This window comes from Narcine bancroftii, chromosome 6 (genome assembly GCF_036971445.1).
Source record: "Narcine bancroftii isolate sNarBan1 chromosome 6, sNarBan1.hap1, whole genome shotgun sequence".
NCBI lineage: Eukaryota > Metazoa > Chordata > Chondrichthyes > Torpediniformes > Narcinidae > Narcine > Narcine bancroftii.
The window spans coordinates 53,460,394-53,475,352 of record NC_091474.1 but is presented as its reverse complement, the minus strand read 5'-3'; the positions used below and the strand labels follow the sequence as shown (position 1 = coordinate 53,475,352).

The 14,959-nt window shown below is 46.1% G+C and overlaps 1 protein-coding gene across 1 annotated transcript in view; it reads right to left on the bottom strand.

The window, feature by feature from the left end:
• The window catches only part of atp2a3 (ATPase sarcoplasmic/endoplasmic reticulum Ca2+ transporting 3), a 199,235-nt gene that overhangs the window by 95,786 nt on the left and 88,490 nt on the right, over positions 1 to 14,959 (bottom strand). The window contains exon 5 of the mRNA XM_069885002.1: positions 13,578 to 13,716. Within this exon, the coding sequence (XP_069741103.1) occupies positions 13,578 to 13,716 (139 nt within the window). The remainder of the gene's footprint in view (positions 1 to 13,577; positions 13,717 to 14,959) is intronic.

Here is a 14,959-nt window from a genome sequence, read left to right as displayed (position 1 = left end):
GGCGAGGCTCCCACTAAACTTTTCCCCCTTCAATCTCAATCCATGTCCTCTTGTTTGAATCTTCCCCAATCTCAATCTGTCCTTCCTGTAATTCGGCGACCAAAACTGCACACAATATTCCAAATGTGGCCTCACCAATGCCTTAAACAATTTCAACATAACATCCCAACTTCTGTATTCAATACTCTGAATTATGAAAGCTAAATGCCTTCTTCACCCCCCTACCCACATGTGCCTCCACTTTCAGGGAATTATGTACCAGAGAACCCCCGAGTACCAACATCACTTCAGGCAGATAACAAAACTTCCATGAGGAAACGTTGCAGTTCTATAAAACTCTGGTGAGACCAACCCTGGAGTATTGCAATTAATTCTGGTCGCCTTATTACAGGAAGGATGTGGAAGCCATGGAGAGAGAGCAGAAGAGGAGAGCATATCACATGAAGCAAGGTTGACAGAGCCAGGGCTTTTCTCTTGGGAGCGACGAAGGATGAGAGGTGACTATTTAGATGAGATTACGGGGACTTAGATAGGGTGGACAGGTAACAGTTTTGTTCTAGAGCGACTACAGCAAATTCCAGAAGACCTGTGTTTAAGGTGAGTGAAAGTTTAGGGGAGATGTCAAAGGTAAAAACTCAGAGAGTGGTGGGTGCCGGGAATGGAATGGTGGTAGAGGTTGGGACAATAGCGGCATTCAAAAGACTTTTATAGGCGTGTGGATCTCAGGAATCTCAGGGTTGCACGTGCACTCTGACAATACATCTGAAATGTGGGTGTAAGAAAAATCGAGTGTTATGGGCTGGGAGGTAAACAATGATTAGATGTTCTGGTTTACTTCAGGGGCTGAAGGACAAATACTGGGCTGTAATGTTATATGACAAAATAAAGACCACAGTTTGGAGCTGCTGGCAACTAAAAGAATTTCCATGACAATACTTCCACTAATCAGCAGCTGCTGCTCACACCTTAACAGGCTAAGCTCTCTGCTAACTCCCTCCTTACCTGGTACAGTCAGTAGGTGCTTTCAAACTGTCTTGTAAAATGGAGTAACCGCGCAATTTGCTCAGTTAGTGCCCCACTCACAAGGCAGCTTGAAAGAGTCCAAAGTCAATCGGGTCCCTACCCTGCCTCAGAGATAGTCAGCGAAACCAGTTAAACTTACCCAGCACACGTCGACCGGCAACTTGAACAGCAAAATGGCTGACCCAGTTACTCTTGTGACATCAGAGCTTACAAGCTGGTGTCACAGGGAAACCCTTGGGTAAAGTGTCTACAGTGATCGGGGGGAGAGAGGGGTCACTGCTCGGGGTGGAGGAGTGAGAGGTCATAACCATGGGGGGAAGAGGTCAACGACGTAGGGGGTGGGGGGTCCACAATTAGTAAAAGAGAGGTCATTGCCATGGGGGAGAGAGGAGAGGGGTTAGCTGTCACGGAGGAGAGAGGAGAGGGATCGCTGCCGTGGGGGGGGGCGGGGAGAGGAGAGGGGTTCGCTGCTGGGGGGGAGAGAGGAGAGGGGTCGGCTGCCGTGGGGGGGGATAGGGGAGGGGTCATTGCCACTGGGGGGCAGAGGAGAGGGGTTGGCTGCCGCAGGGGAAAGAGGAGAGGGGTCATTGATGCGGGGGAGGAGAGAAGAGGGGTCAGCTGCTGCAGGGGCAGAGGGGTCGGGGGTGGGAAGCGATTGATGGTGGGAGGGAGACTGACAGCTGATGTGGGAGTTGGGGAAACTAGTTTGTGTGGCGCATCACTTACCTCATCATCATTGAGGACAGGATCCCCATTAAATCGCTGGGTTGGCAATTTATTGGGTCGATCCCCCCTCAGCTTAAAAGGTACTGGAGGCCTCTTTGCCCCACTAATCAGATCTGGGTCCCAGGAGGACCACCTGGGTGCTGCATCTTAAAAGTGCCTAGTTACTTGAGTCACAGAGGATTCTGTGTGTCTGACAGAAATGGTGTGTGCAGATGTGAGGTGTTTTTATGTTGGTCCTCTGCCTCGAGGCTGGTTCCATCGACGGAGAAAATTTTGAATATACCTTTTTGTGGAGCTGCCCTAAAAGGCTGCTCCTGCACGACGCTTATAAAGAGAGGTGCCTTGTAGTGTCCTCCAGAGGAGGGCCGTAGCACCGCCCGCCGCCATGAGATCTAACATGCACTCCGAGCAATGGCCATCTACGTTACCCGTAATCCCCTATGCAGCTGGAACTGCTCTGGGAAACGCAGAGCTGTTCCATCTGTGTAGTGGATTATGGGTAATGAAGACAGCCATTGATCATTCTTCCAGCTCTTCTGACTGGCACTGCTCCTATGGCTCTTCGCTTCCCTCTTGTATCTGTCGGACTCCCTGGCTCTATTACTCCATTTCCACTCCTTCCTCCTGGGCCATGGAGCTCAGCACCAAGGTCGCTTCACCCTCTGGCCCCAGCGGCCCGGCAGGCTCCAACTCTCCTTGCCCCCGATGGGCCTCTGGCTCCTCACTGCCCTCCTGCTCCTTGGTCTCAATGACCTTGGTGAAGGAGCAAGGGAGTGGAGGGGGAACAAGAAGAGGACATTTCCAGCACCGATCACCATGGGAGCCCCAGTGGTGGCTTCTGGGTCGTGGGCCTAGCCAGCCGCTTGCAGCATTTATGATGCGTGGAGGAGAGCTCCGCTCCACTCTTGACACTAGATTGAAGAGGGAACTGCTCATGGAGCATTTATGATGGCAAATTCTACAACATGAAGGGTGGAAAATCTCCACCTTAAAATCTCCACCTTTTTTCATTCTATAAAAGGTCCTGCAGACACACGACTGATTTATGCAAATTACACACCATCACCATAGCAATTTTCTGTCGATGTTGGAGAATTAAATAAACACAGCTTTCTGCGCAATAGATGGGACCCAGGTTAATCAGAATGGCTGCTCCTGGGACTTTGCCAAAGGTAGTTGACACAAGAAAGGCTCTCTCGGGTGACTACAGTATAGCCCAGTCACTGGTCAGCTGTTTTACTGACCTGTCTGCTTGCTGCGACATCATCCGACGTATTAAACTGGGTGAAGGGCTCTCTGGTCGACCAGCAGTGAGATGTTGGGAGAGGGAATACTGCTGACCGGGACATCCCAAGCCGCAGGGGCACAGGCAGAAGGGAGCATAATGCCTGGTGCGATGGATCTGTGGGGAAGGACTACAGTCAAAAGTCTTTCCTGCTACCAGGGAAGCCCCTCAAACCACAGAGGTACTGCAGGAGGGCACATCAGTGGTAAAACCTCAGAAGCACTGCTGGAATGGATATACAAATATGGCACAAAGACTGTTTTTCTTTGTGCATATTTATGATTGTGAATTAAGTTACTTTTGGACAGAGAACAACTTCTCTCCTTTTCCCCTGAGGGAGATCAGTCCCTGCTGGTTAATAAACTGTGGTCCTGCCATCTCCAACGACCAATTCCACAGCATTCGGGCAAGAGAGGGAAGGTTTCCATCCCCACTGACCGCAGAGCAGCGAACGAACGAGCCTGTCAGCCTGCTCTCACAACCAGTTCACTTGCCAAATGCATGAACACACATTTTCCCTCTTTGGAAACTTGTCCTAACACAACAAGCAATGTTTATGCAGGCGAAGTTTCCTCTCGTGAGAAGATCAATGGAGGGAATTCACCCTCAACAAACTTAAATCATTCATTGTTATCCTGAAGGAGGCCAGTAAAACCCCTCATTACTCACTAACAATTGGATGGCTCTTTCATCACTTTCGATTGCTTTTCACAGACACAGTGAACATGTACTGTTTTGTGGAGCAGAGTAGACTCCAGCCCTGTCGGAGCTGATGCAAGTGGCTTTAATGGTTCAATCACCTACGAGCAAACTGGTGGAACCCCCAGGTACGACGGTCAGGAAGTAATTCATGCTGCACAGAATATACTTCAAGTTGCCTTGGCAGCAGGCAGGAAAGCCATTTGAAGTGCACGTAACCTCAGACTTATCCAAACCCAAAGGATAGTGAGCAACTTGGGAGGTCGAACTCAGCCAGGCTGTTATTCCTCCCCCCACTCCTCCCCTCCAACTCCCCACAGACAGTAGGCTGCTCAGAAGCTGTTCTGCTGGGTTGGTTGAAAATACAAAACTCTTGGCCCCACCCTCTGCATCCAAATGTTGGAACTCTGCTCATTTACATTGGGAGGAGGATCCCACCCAAACGCACAAACAATTCCCCATCTCTTGCGGTGACCAGACCACATTCCAGGCTAATTTCTGGCGATGGATGTTTTCCTGGCGATGGAAAAGGGTTGTGTCAAGCTACAAAGAGCAAACCAGATCAAAGAACAGGAGACGCTGGACCCAAGTGAGCTGGAGGGTACCATCCGCCGTGGGAGAGAAATTTCAGGGGCAAGTCAGTGGCTGTGCTACCAATAATAGGGTAGAAAAGCAACAATAATGGGAGTGGGGGGGGAGGGGGAAATAGAATTTTCATTGGTCTCAGACACCATCATTACATTAAGGGGACAGGTTGATGAGGGGAAACGGAAAAGAGAGAGGAAGAGAGAGATGGACTGGGCAGGATGTTAGTTGGACAGCGTGGGCAGCCAGGACATGAAGGGAAGACTTCAGAAGACCCTTTCTTGTCCGCCCAATGAGTCTTCAGAAATTATCCTACATTCCAAGAGCTGTCAGATGCTTCTCAGATTAGTTCACTTTCATTCCTGGGATCATCTTTGTAAACCCCCTCTGAACCCTTTCCAACGTCAGCACATCCTTTCTTAAAATATGAGCCCAAAACTGCTCTCAATACTCCAAGTGAGGCCTCACCAGTGCTTTATAAAACCTCAACAAAACATCCCTGCTCTTACATTCTAAACCAGTGCCATCATAGACCACATCAGCTAGCTCTATGAGCAACCTCTGGTGAGATCAAGGCCAGCGGAGAGGCAAGTGAATACCCTGGGACAATTATGCTATTACCATCAACGGGGGCCCGAGTCCCGTCGATGCTGCATACCCTGTGAGTTTTCAGGGAATGCCCTGGCCAATCGTTGTTGATGGCTGTGGTGGTTGGGTCACGAGATAGCCTCCTCCTCGTCTGGGACTCGCTGTCAGACAGACGTTTCCTGGTCGACACGGGCACTGATTTAAGCATCCTTGCTCTTACAGGCCTTGACACCAGCAACAGCAAGCAGGGACCAGCCCTGCCAACAGCTCCTACATTTGAACTTTGGGGACCAATACCATCCCCCTTCATTTTGGCCACAGCCGCTTTACAAGGACCTTCACCCTCGCAGCAGTGGCTCAACCGCTCCTGGGGGCCGATTTCCTTCAGGCCAACTGCTTGCTGGTTAACCTCAAGAACAACACTTGGTGCATGCCATAACCTTTCAAACTCTGCCTCTGGGGGAAAGCCATGCTACCTGCTCCCCACTTGGACTCTATAATGCTCTCAGATGATGAATTCACCCACATCCTGGCAGAGTTTCCCTCAATAGTGGCATCATAGTTCTCCGTGGCTGAGCCAAAGCACGAGGTAAGGCACCACATTCTGACCGACGGTTCCCACTCCTTGCCAGGGAATGCCGACTTCCTCCCAAAAACCTCAGCCTGGTGAAGGAGGAGTTTTTTAAAAATTGGAGGAGCCGGGGATTGTGCGGTGCTCCAACAGCCCCTGGGCCTCCCCCCTCCACATGGTGCCCAAATCAGCAAGGAGTTGGAGACCATGCGGGGACTACCACCGCCTCAATGAGGCCACCGCGCCCGACAGATATCCTGTGCCCCTCATCCAAGACTTTGCCACCAACCTGCATGGGGTACGGGTGTTTTTCAAGGTGGACCTTATTCGGGGGTACAACCAAATCCTAGTTCACCCCCCAGGTCATCCCCAAGACCCACTTTAAATCCCCCTTTGGTTTGTTTTAATTTCTCCGCATGCCCTTTGGTCTAAAGAACGTGGCACAAACTTTCCAGCAGCTGATGGACACAGTGGGCCGGGACCTCCCATTTGTGTTCATCTATTTAGACAATGTCCTCATCACCAGCCAGAAAGACCACGGCCCCCACCTGAGACAACTGTGCACCTGGCTGAGTGAATTCAGCTGACCGTCAACCCCGTTAAGTACCTGTTTGGCCTGGACACTATTGACTACCTGGGGCACAGGATTAACAGACGAAGGGCTACATCTCTCCCTGAGAAGGTCGAGGCAGTCTGGCATTTCGCTAAGCCACGCATGGTAAAAGGGCTACAGGAATTTCTCAGTATAATAAACTTTTACCACAGTATCTGTTCCCCCCCAGAACTCAAATACAGCACTTTCGACTGGGAGCTGTTAGCACTGAACATGGCGGTGAGACATTTCCGTTACTTTTTGGAAGGCCAGCAATTCAGGGTGTTCACTGACCACAAGCCACTGACTTTCACCTTCCGTAAAATATCTGATTTGTGGTCGGCCCGATCACAGAGACACTTGACCTATGTGCCCGAGTTTAGCATGGACATACAGCTCATCACGGGGAAAAGCAACACTCTGTCCTGCCCCATGATCGAGTTGATACATGCCCTGTCGCAGGAGCCAAATACGTGGCCCTCTTACTTGGGAAGCAGCTTCACCATACCCTGGCATATCATTGGCCAACAGGTTGGTGGAGTACTTCCACAGACACCTCAAAGCAGCCTTGATGGCCCGGCTCAAGGTCTATAGTGCATCTTTGATCATCCCTGGGGAGTTCCTGGCCTCCAATAAGCACCTGGAAGACTGCGGTGACCCTCAAGAATCTGCAATGAAAACTGGGGTCCTTGTTTCTATGGCAACCTCCACCGCACGGCCAGCCCAAACATAACATCCTGAAGGACCTAAGGAATTGGCAGTACATGTTCGTGAGGAGGGCTGCTCGCAGATCATCTTTACAATGACTCTACGATGGGCTCTACAAGGTCATTAGGGACAATGGTTCCACCTCCATCCTCGACATCGGCGTTAGGATGAAACCTTTACCATCGACCGCCTGAAAGCGGCATATCTCCACTCCGCCCCCGCGACACAGGGACAGGCCACCGAAGGCTACGGTCGGCGGTTCAGGATGTGGGGAGGGAGGCCGTGTAGCGGCCCTCACGCAGAATCATGCACAGGCCCGCAAAATGGCCGGTGAACGCGGCAACCGCACGGACCTGGGGATGACACTGACCATTGTCCCAGGTGATCTCCCCACGGCAGGAAATGAGGAACTGTGGCGAGAACGCTGGCCAACCTGAGGTCGGTGCTCTGATGACGCGAGGCCCTGACGTCAGCGCCAGGGGCCCATATAAGCAGAGCTGCCAGTGAAATAAATCAGTCTTGGACTTGATTCCTCGTGTGTGAATGTCTTCCTTCCACACTCGTCATAGCGCAAACACTACAAAACAATATTTATTTATTTTTATATGTGTGTGATATATATGTGTGAGATGTCTATACATGCTTGTGAATGTTTTTACACTGAGGACTGATAATGTTGTTTCATCCAGTTGTGCTTTACAATAATATGATATGAGAACTTTTAAACCATCTACTCTTCTACCTCCTCTTGTACCTCCTATGGTACCTCCACCTCCTCCTACACTCAGATTTAAGCATCACCCAATCAATGCCTGTGGTAGATCACAAGATATAGGAGCAGTAGACCCATTGGCTCATTGACAGCTCCACCATTGTAATCATGAGCTGATCCACTCAGCCCCACTCCCCAGCATTTTCCCCGTAACCCTTGATGCCCTAACTAATCAAATACCCGTCAATCTCTACCTTAAATATACCCAATTACCTCATTTCCACTGCCACCTGTGTCAACAAGTTCAATAGACTCACAATCCTCTGACTAAAGAAATTTTTCCACATCTCTGTTTTAAATTGTTGTCCTTTTATCCTGAAGTTGTGCCCTCCTGTTCTCCACCGCCTCCCCCATCCTTCTGTACTCCAACGAGTGCAGTCCAACAGCCAACAATCGTTCCTCATATACTAAACCTTTCATTCCTGGTATCATTCCAGTAAATCTTCTCTGCACCCTTTCCAACACCAGCACGTCCTTTCTCAAATGCGGTTCTCAAAACTGTGCACAGTATCCAGGTGAGTTCTCACCAGCACCCTATACATCCCTGTTCTTAAATGTATTTGCATACATTCCCAAATAACCATGCATTTGCCTTCTTCACTATCAACTCAACCTGGAGATCAACCTTTAGGGTATCCTTCACGAGGCACTTTGCACCTAGGAATTTTGAATTTTCTCCCCATCTACGTATTAGTCTGCCTGTCTATTTCTTCTAGCAAAGTGCATGACTGGGCATTTTCCAACATTGTATTTTATCTGCCCCCTCTTTGCCCATTCTCCCTCATCCACCCCACTAATACTCACCCTCCTCCCCCTTCCACCTACAAAGAAAGAAGAAAGATCATCACTTTAAAACAACAATAATCAACTTTTTAGCTGTGGAGACCGAGACACCAACCGGAGTGACTGAGAGATTAAATCTTCATACCAAGAGCTTTTAAATATGGGCTCCATACTTTTACAAAAACAATGATATTTCTCCCTCAAATTATACGTTATCTTTTCTAGAGGAATACAGGATTTCATTTCAGCATGCCATCTTTGCATTCCTAAAACTAAATCAGATTTCTATGTAATAGCCATAGTTTAAAATTACCCAGACAATCTGCTTTGGAATTATTGCTCACTAAGGAAGATGTACAAGTTATTACAAAGTAAAATGCCTAAGTTGAATGTTTATAAATCAAGAATGAAATGGGAACTTAATTTAAATAGAAAGATTGACAAAATTGTTTGGAGAAATTTATATAAGGATAATATGACTAAGGTAAGAAATGTAAGATAGAGATTAGTACAATATAATTTTTTACATCAATTGTATTCAACCCCTCAGAAATTAAAGAAATTTGATTTCTTCAGATTTGAGTTTTAGATGTGGACATGAGACAGGTACTTTTTTTCATTGGACTTGGACTTGTTCTCAGGTTAAGAAATTTTTGGATACAAATTAAATTGTTTTTGGAGCAAGTGTTAAAAGTGAGTCTACCGTTTGATCCAATGTTGCTTTTACTAGCGGACGTTAAATCAATTGTTTTAGGTCTGAGATTGACTATGTACCAAATCGAATTTTTATGTTTAGCTTTGGCCGTTTCTAAAAAGTAGTCCGGGAGACTTATCTACCCTTGGATCATTTAACGTCCCAAACACCTTCTCTCCTGAGAGAGCCACGAGAGTCCAGTCTGCTACTAATGTCGTCCAGAGTGAAGACTGATCCAAAATATTCATTTGATTCCCCTGCCATCTCCTTGAATCCAATTACAATTTCTCCAGCGTTATTTTCTATCGGCTCTGTCTACTTTGCTCTCTCTTTTACTCTCATATATTTAAAAAAGCATTTAGTATCCTCTTTGATATAACTTGCTGACCTCCTTTCATACTTCATCTTTTCCTTTTCATTCACCTTCTTAGTCCTCAGAGGCAACTGTTTCAGTGGCGGCTGCCATTTTATCCTTATCCATCAAGCCGACCACCATTCTCAGGCTCCAGGATTGCACAACAATAACTCCAAAATCAAAAACAGTCTTTTAAGGACAAGTGGCAGTAACTCCAAACTTGCAATAAAAACACAGAAGGAATCCCTCTGTAAGGTTTACTGCTTCCAATGGCCTTGATGCTGCTGTTGACAATCATATTTCCATGAGTTCCCAATCGATCCAATCCAAATTGCAAATCCAATTCCGACTTCTATTGACTTAAATGTAGCAACTACTTTCCATTACAGTCACTTGGATGATAAAAGAATCTTGTCATCTATGACTCATTTGAACAAATTTGTACTTCTACGCTTTTGTTTTAGTGAAATGAGATTATCACTGTAAGGGATAGTATAGACAGGAGGGACTGAATGGTCACAGTTCACATTTATCATTTCACCCAAACCCCATCATGACAAGAGTCACTGCCTAGCATCGATTCGATATTTTGGAAGAACTGAGGGAAGGCTTGTCACAGTCTGTTCAAGAGTTCAATACATTTGCAAAGACACTGTGATTTTGCGGGGGAGAACCATTCTGGCGGCTGGAGAGAAAACAGCTTTTTGAAGCAGCTCTTGTGGCCAGCCATTTTTGTGGAATTCAGAGCAAAGCCAGCTCTGTGAATGTCTGGGCCTTTTGACCTGTGCCAGGAGAGTCTTTTGGAAAGCAAAGTGTTTCATTTTGATTGTGACTAACAGCAAAGTTACTTGGAGGCTTCATGGAGGTCATCCAGTTTGAGTCTTGCCTACAAAAGGACCAGGAGTGTTATGACCACGGCTCGTGTGGATGGACATTTCTTCAAGAGATTTCGTGAGTTTGTAGCAGCCACAACTCCAGTCTCCCCATCAGTTCAACATTAATTCTGGCATCAAATTTCAAAGGCCTACACTTGAACACTGAATTTAAAAGACTGAACTTTGAAATAACTTTCTAGATAACACACACACACACACACAAAGACACCTGTGGATAGTTGGGGATAGATTTAGTGTTAAGGATAGTTTAAAAGTTGCGCCTATAGTTTAAAAATTGGAAATAAAATTAGTTTTTTTTAATTAAACACTGTCTGGTTCATTTTCTATTGCTGCTTGTTATTTGTTCATCACAGTATTAAAGTTGAGTTTTCCAAAGTTTATTAAATGATACTAAACATTGTTAACAATATTATAAGTTGTTAAAAGTTGCTAAAACCTTGTTAGACAGTCAGTATAAAATGTCGGAAGACTCTCTGTATCCTCCATTCTGCAGAACAAAAGAAACTAAAAATCTTCTCTCCAAAGCAAGTTATGAACCTGAAGCAAAGATGTTGCTAGGAGACAACATAAAAATATGCTAAACAAAACCACAAACAGACAAGTGGCAAGCATGAAACACGTTTTTAACCCCTACATCGGAGAATCTCTTCAGCGTACACATCCTTCAGAGACTCTGCAGTGGAGCAGCCAAACAAGACAAACAAGCACTGCCGCTGGTGTGGGCCCAGCAAAGTGGAGGGTGGAGACGGCACTGCTCTGAAGGGTTCACCCGGCCAGTCCTAACGCGGCCGGCGCTCCACAGGCATTAAACAGCCTATTACAGGAGCTGAAAATCCTGCAACCACGAGTTTGTGTCCAAGATGGTGGCGCCTGTTCTCTGTTTAATCACAATATTGAGATTACAGTGACATTGTAATAATTCTAAACCATTATCTATTATTTTATAAACGTTCAGTAAAATTTCCAATTAACTATAATACCCACTTTGTGAATCAACACTTGAGCACTTTCTGTAATTAGTGCTCTGTAGCAAAATAATTACGGGATTGATTGTATCAAATGTGCCATAATAAAGTGAGCAGTTCCCAGACATGGAGATTTGTCTTTATTGTCTTATTATCTTGATTCAGGAGCAAGACTGATTGCTCAGGAACAAAAGAAAATTCTCCTTTCAGTAGAACCCAGATGAGTGGGATGATTTACCATTTTACAAGCTCAAATGGCTCAAGCGTGAGATTTTGGGCGTGTAGAGAGAATCAAAGGAAAAATACTGCATGTGTTGGAAATCCAAACCAAAAAAAACCCAAAAAACTGGAAAAACTCAGTTCAGAACACATCTGTGAGAAGAACCACATCTGGCTTTTCAGGTCAAAGACTCTTTGGCAGAACCTTCTGAGTTCTTCCGACATTTTCTGGACATGTTGTGCTTGCATTTTTCGATGATCTTTGACCCCCATGAGATACTGGACCTGATCTCCGTTCACCTGGATGCCCATGTAATTGAGCCATGGTGTTTGACTGAAGATTGAATGAGAAGATTTAGAAGGAATGGAGGGCCTTGAGCTGGGAAAGGTGAAACAGGTTAGAGTTATATTCCCTAGGGTGTCAGAGAAGGAGGGGAAATTTGATAGAGGTATTGAGGATTATAAAGGATAAGGGTAGAGTAAATGCAGGTCACACAGCATCCATTAAAAGTAAAAAGTAATCAATGTTTTGGGCCTGAGCTCTTGGTCAGGTATAAGAAAAAATGGTAGATTCCAGAATAAAAAGGATGGGTGGAGGGGAAAGGAAGGAAGGGGGCTCACAGGAAAGAGATAATTGGGTACAGACTAACAGGTGGATACAGGTGAGAGGGTAGAAGAGGTGAGAAATGATGGGGGAGAGGGAAGAGGGCAGCTCTCTGAAGGGATGGGGAAGCATGGAAATTGGAGGTTAACATTAATGCTGTCTGGTTGGAGAGGGCTGAGTCGGGAAGCAAGGTGTTGTTCCTCCAATTTGTGGGTGGCCTTGATTTGGCAGTACATGTGGTTGTGGAAATGGTGTGTGGAATTAAAATGGTTAATTAAAAGTTAACCATTTTTAATTAAACAATTTAGTTTCACATTGAAATTAAAAACCTGTTTTACATATTCAATGATACATTGTTCCAGGACCCAGCTGAAGTTTGGCCCTGGACAATGCATGCATTTTCATACAGGCAAACCAGGTTCTCTGGTGACCATCCAATTGCTGTTTGCTCTGAGGACGGGATTTTAACTCACCAACCAACCATGCATGTTGGCAAACTGAATGGTGCCACAACAACTTTATACTCAATTTTAGCATAACCAAGGAGATGATGGTGGACTTCAGGAGGAAGAGAGGAGAACACGAACCAGCCCTCAGTAGTGGAGAGGGTCAAGAACTTCCAATTCCTGGGTGTCAACATCTCCGAGGATCTGTCCTGGAGCCTCCATGTTGATGCCATCACAAAGAAGGCTCACCAGCGGCTATACTTTGTGAGGTGTCTGAGGAGATTCAGTATGTAATGGAAGACTCACAAAGACTTCTACAGGTGCACCGTGGAGAGGATTCTAGCTGGTTGCATCACTGCCTGGTACGGAGGTGCCAACTCTCAGGATAGAATAAACTCCAGAGGGTTGTTAATGGCCTGCGACATCACAGTTACCAGACTCCACTCCATCGAGGACATCTACATGAGGCGGTGTCCTAAGAAAGCAGCCTATATCCTCAAAGATCCCACCACTCAGGCCACACCCTGCTACCATCGGGGAAAAGGTACAGGAGCCTGAAGATAAGCACTCAGCGGCACAAGGACTGCTGCCATCAGATTTCTGAATGAACAATGACTTTGGCTTGCACTTTTTAAAATGAATTTTGTAAAGTGATTTATATAAGTGTTTGCACAGCGATGCTGTCGCAAAACCACAAATTTTGTGACTTGTCCATGACAATAAATTCTGATTCTGACCATGATGGAAATAACAGGCCACCCATCCCATACACAAACCCTTATCTTCTCAGGATCCCAATAGTTCAAACCCCAACAGGCTATCCATCCCTTAGATCAACCCCCACCCCCTCAGGATCCCAGTGGTTCAACCCCAACACAGTAACCATCTATGAGAGGACAAGGCCCCCATCACAAGCTTTTATACTGGTACTCCAGCAGATCCTTCAGGTCCTCACGGTTGCCCTCCAAACATTTGTGTTGGACTGCAGCTGACTCGGGAGCACGGGATATTGGCTCGAAGAGATGGACGTGGATCACCGGCAGTAAGATGACACATTCGCACTCACCTGCGATTTCCACAATGTCTCCAGGGACAATGTCTCGAGCTTTGATTCTCTGCACTGCCTTTCTATCCATGCGATACACCTTGCCCATCTCAGGTTCATACTCCTTGAGGGCCTCGATGGCATTCTCCGCATTCCTTTCCTGCAAAAGTGGACAGCGTGGTCACTGGCTAGAGATACCAGTTTGATGAATCCTATCAGCACCACATTCGCTGTAACTTGCTGCCAAGCTGCAATCCCAGTGGCCCAATCATTAGTTAATTAACACCACACAAAAACCAGTTCCTTAACTCTTTCCCCAAGGGGTATTACAGAAGTACCAATAAGGTGAGCAAATTCCACCTGAACCTTCCCTAAACTTGACAAAGGATCAAGACCCAATATATCAGTCACCATTTACTTTCTATGTATGGTGTGTGACCTGTAACATACTTTTGCCCTGTAATTATTAGTGTTTATTAACCTCTCCATGTCCAATCTGCCCTTTCATTTCACTATTTGAAAAACAGTCTAAATGTTTCTAGAAGTGAAAGTCCCTCCAGCATCCTCGTATCCCATTCCCACACCCACATGTCTGTCCATGACCTCATGCACTGCCAAACAGAGGGCAACTGCAAATTGGAGCAACATCTTTTATTTCATCTTTGCAGTCTCCAACCAGACAGCATCGATATTGACTTCTCCAATTTCTGTTAATCCCCTCTCTTTCCCTATCCCTCCATCTCCTCTCATTTAATGAATACTCTTGGAGTAAATGTCAGATTTTTTTGTGCATTGCTCTTATGTATATGATAATAAACTCCATTACCTTACTCTTGTGTTTGCTATTTACTATTTTGCTCAAGTATACATCTGCTGTCTCTCACTCCTGTCAATGCCATCAAATTCATGGCCAATTTCTGTGTCATCTGCAAATTTCTTGATCACTCCCTACATCTCTCTAAATTATAACGGATGAATGTACTACAAGTGATTTAACACTGAGCCCAGTGGAATCCTCCTGATAACAGCTGTCTTACCACAAAAGCACTCATTAACCAGCTCCATGGGCATTCACTGGCCCAGTTTTAGATCCATTCACCCTTGGATCCATCGGTTTGTGTACGCTTGGCCAGTCCACTGCATGGGACCTTGTCAAGTTTTATGAAGACTCACAACCCTCTTCATTCCTCCTCAAAGAATTTAATCATCAGTCTGACACAGCATTCCCTGAATAATTCCAAGCTGATAGTTCAAGATTATCAATCAGCACCTTCCTAAATGAAGGGTTGGAATTGATGGAATCACTTTTCCTTCAGTGAAGTTACACCAACCACCTGTAATTACTCAGTTCTCCAAATCCTGCCTGTGATGCTCTGTGGTTTGCTTCCTTTAACTGCTTGAGC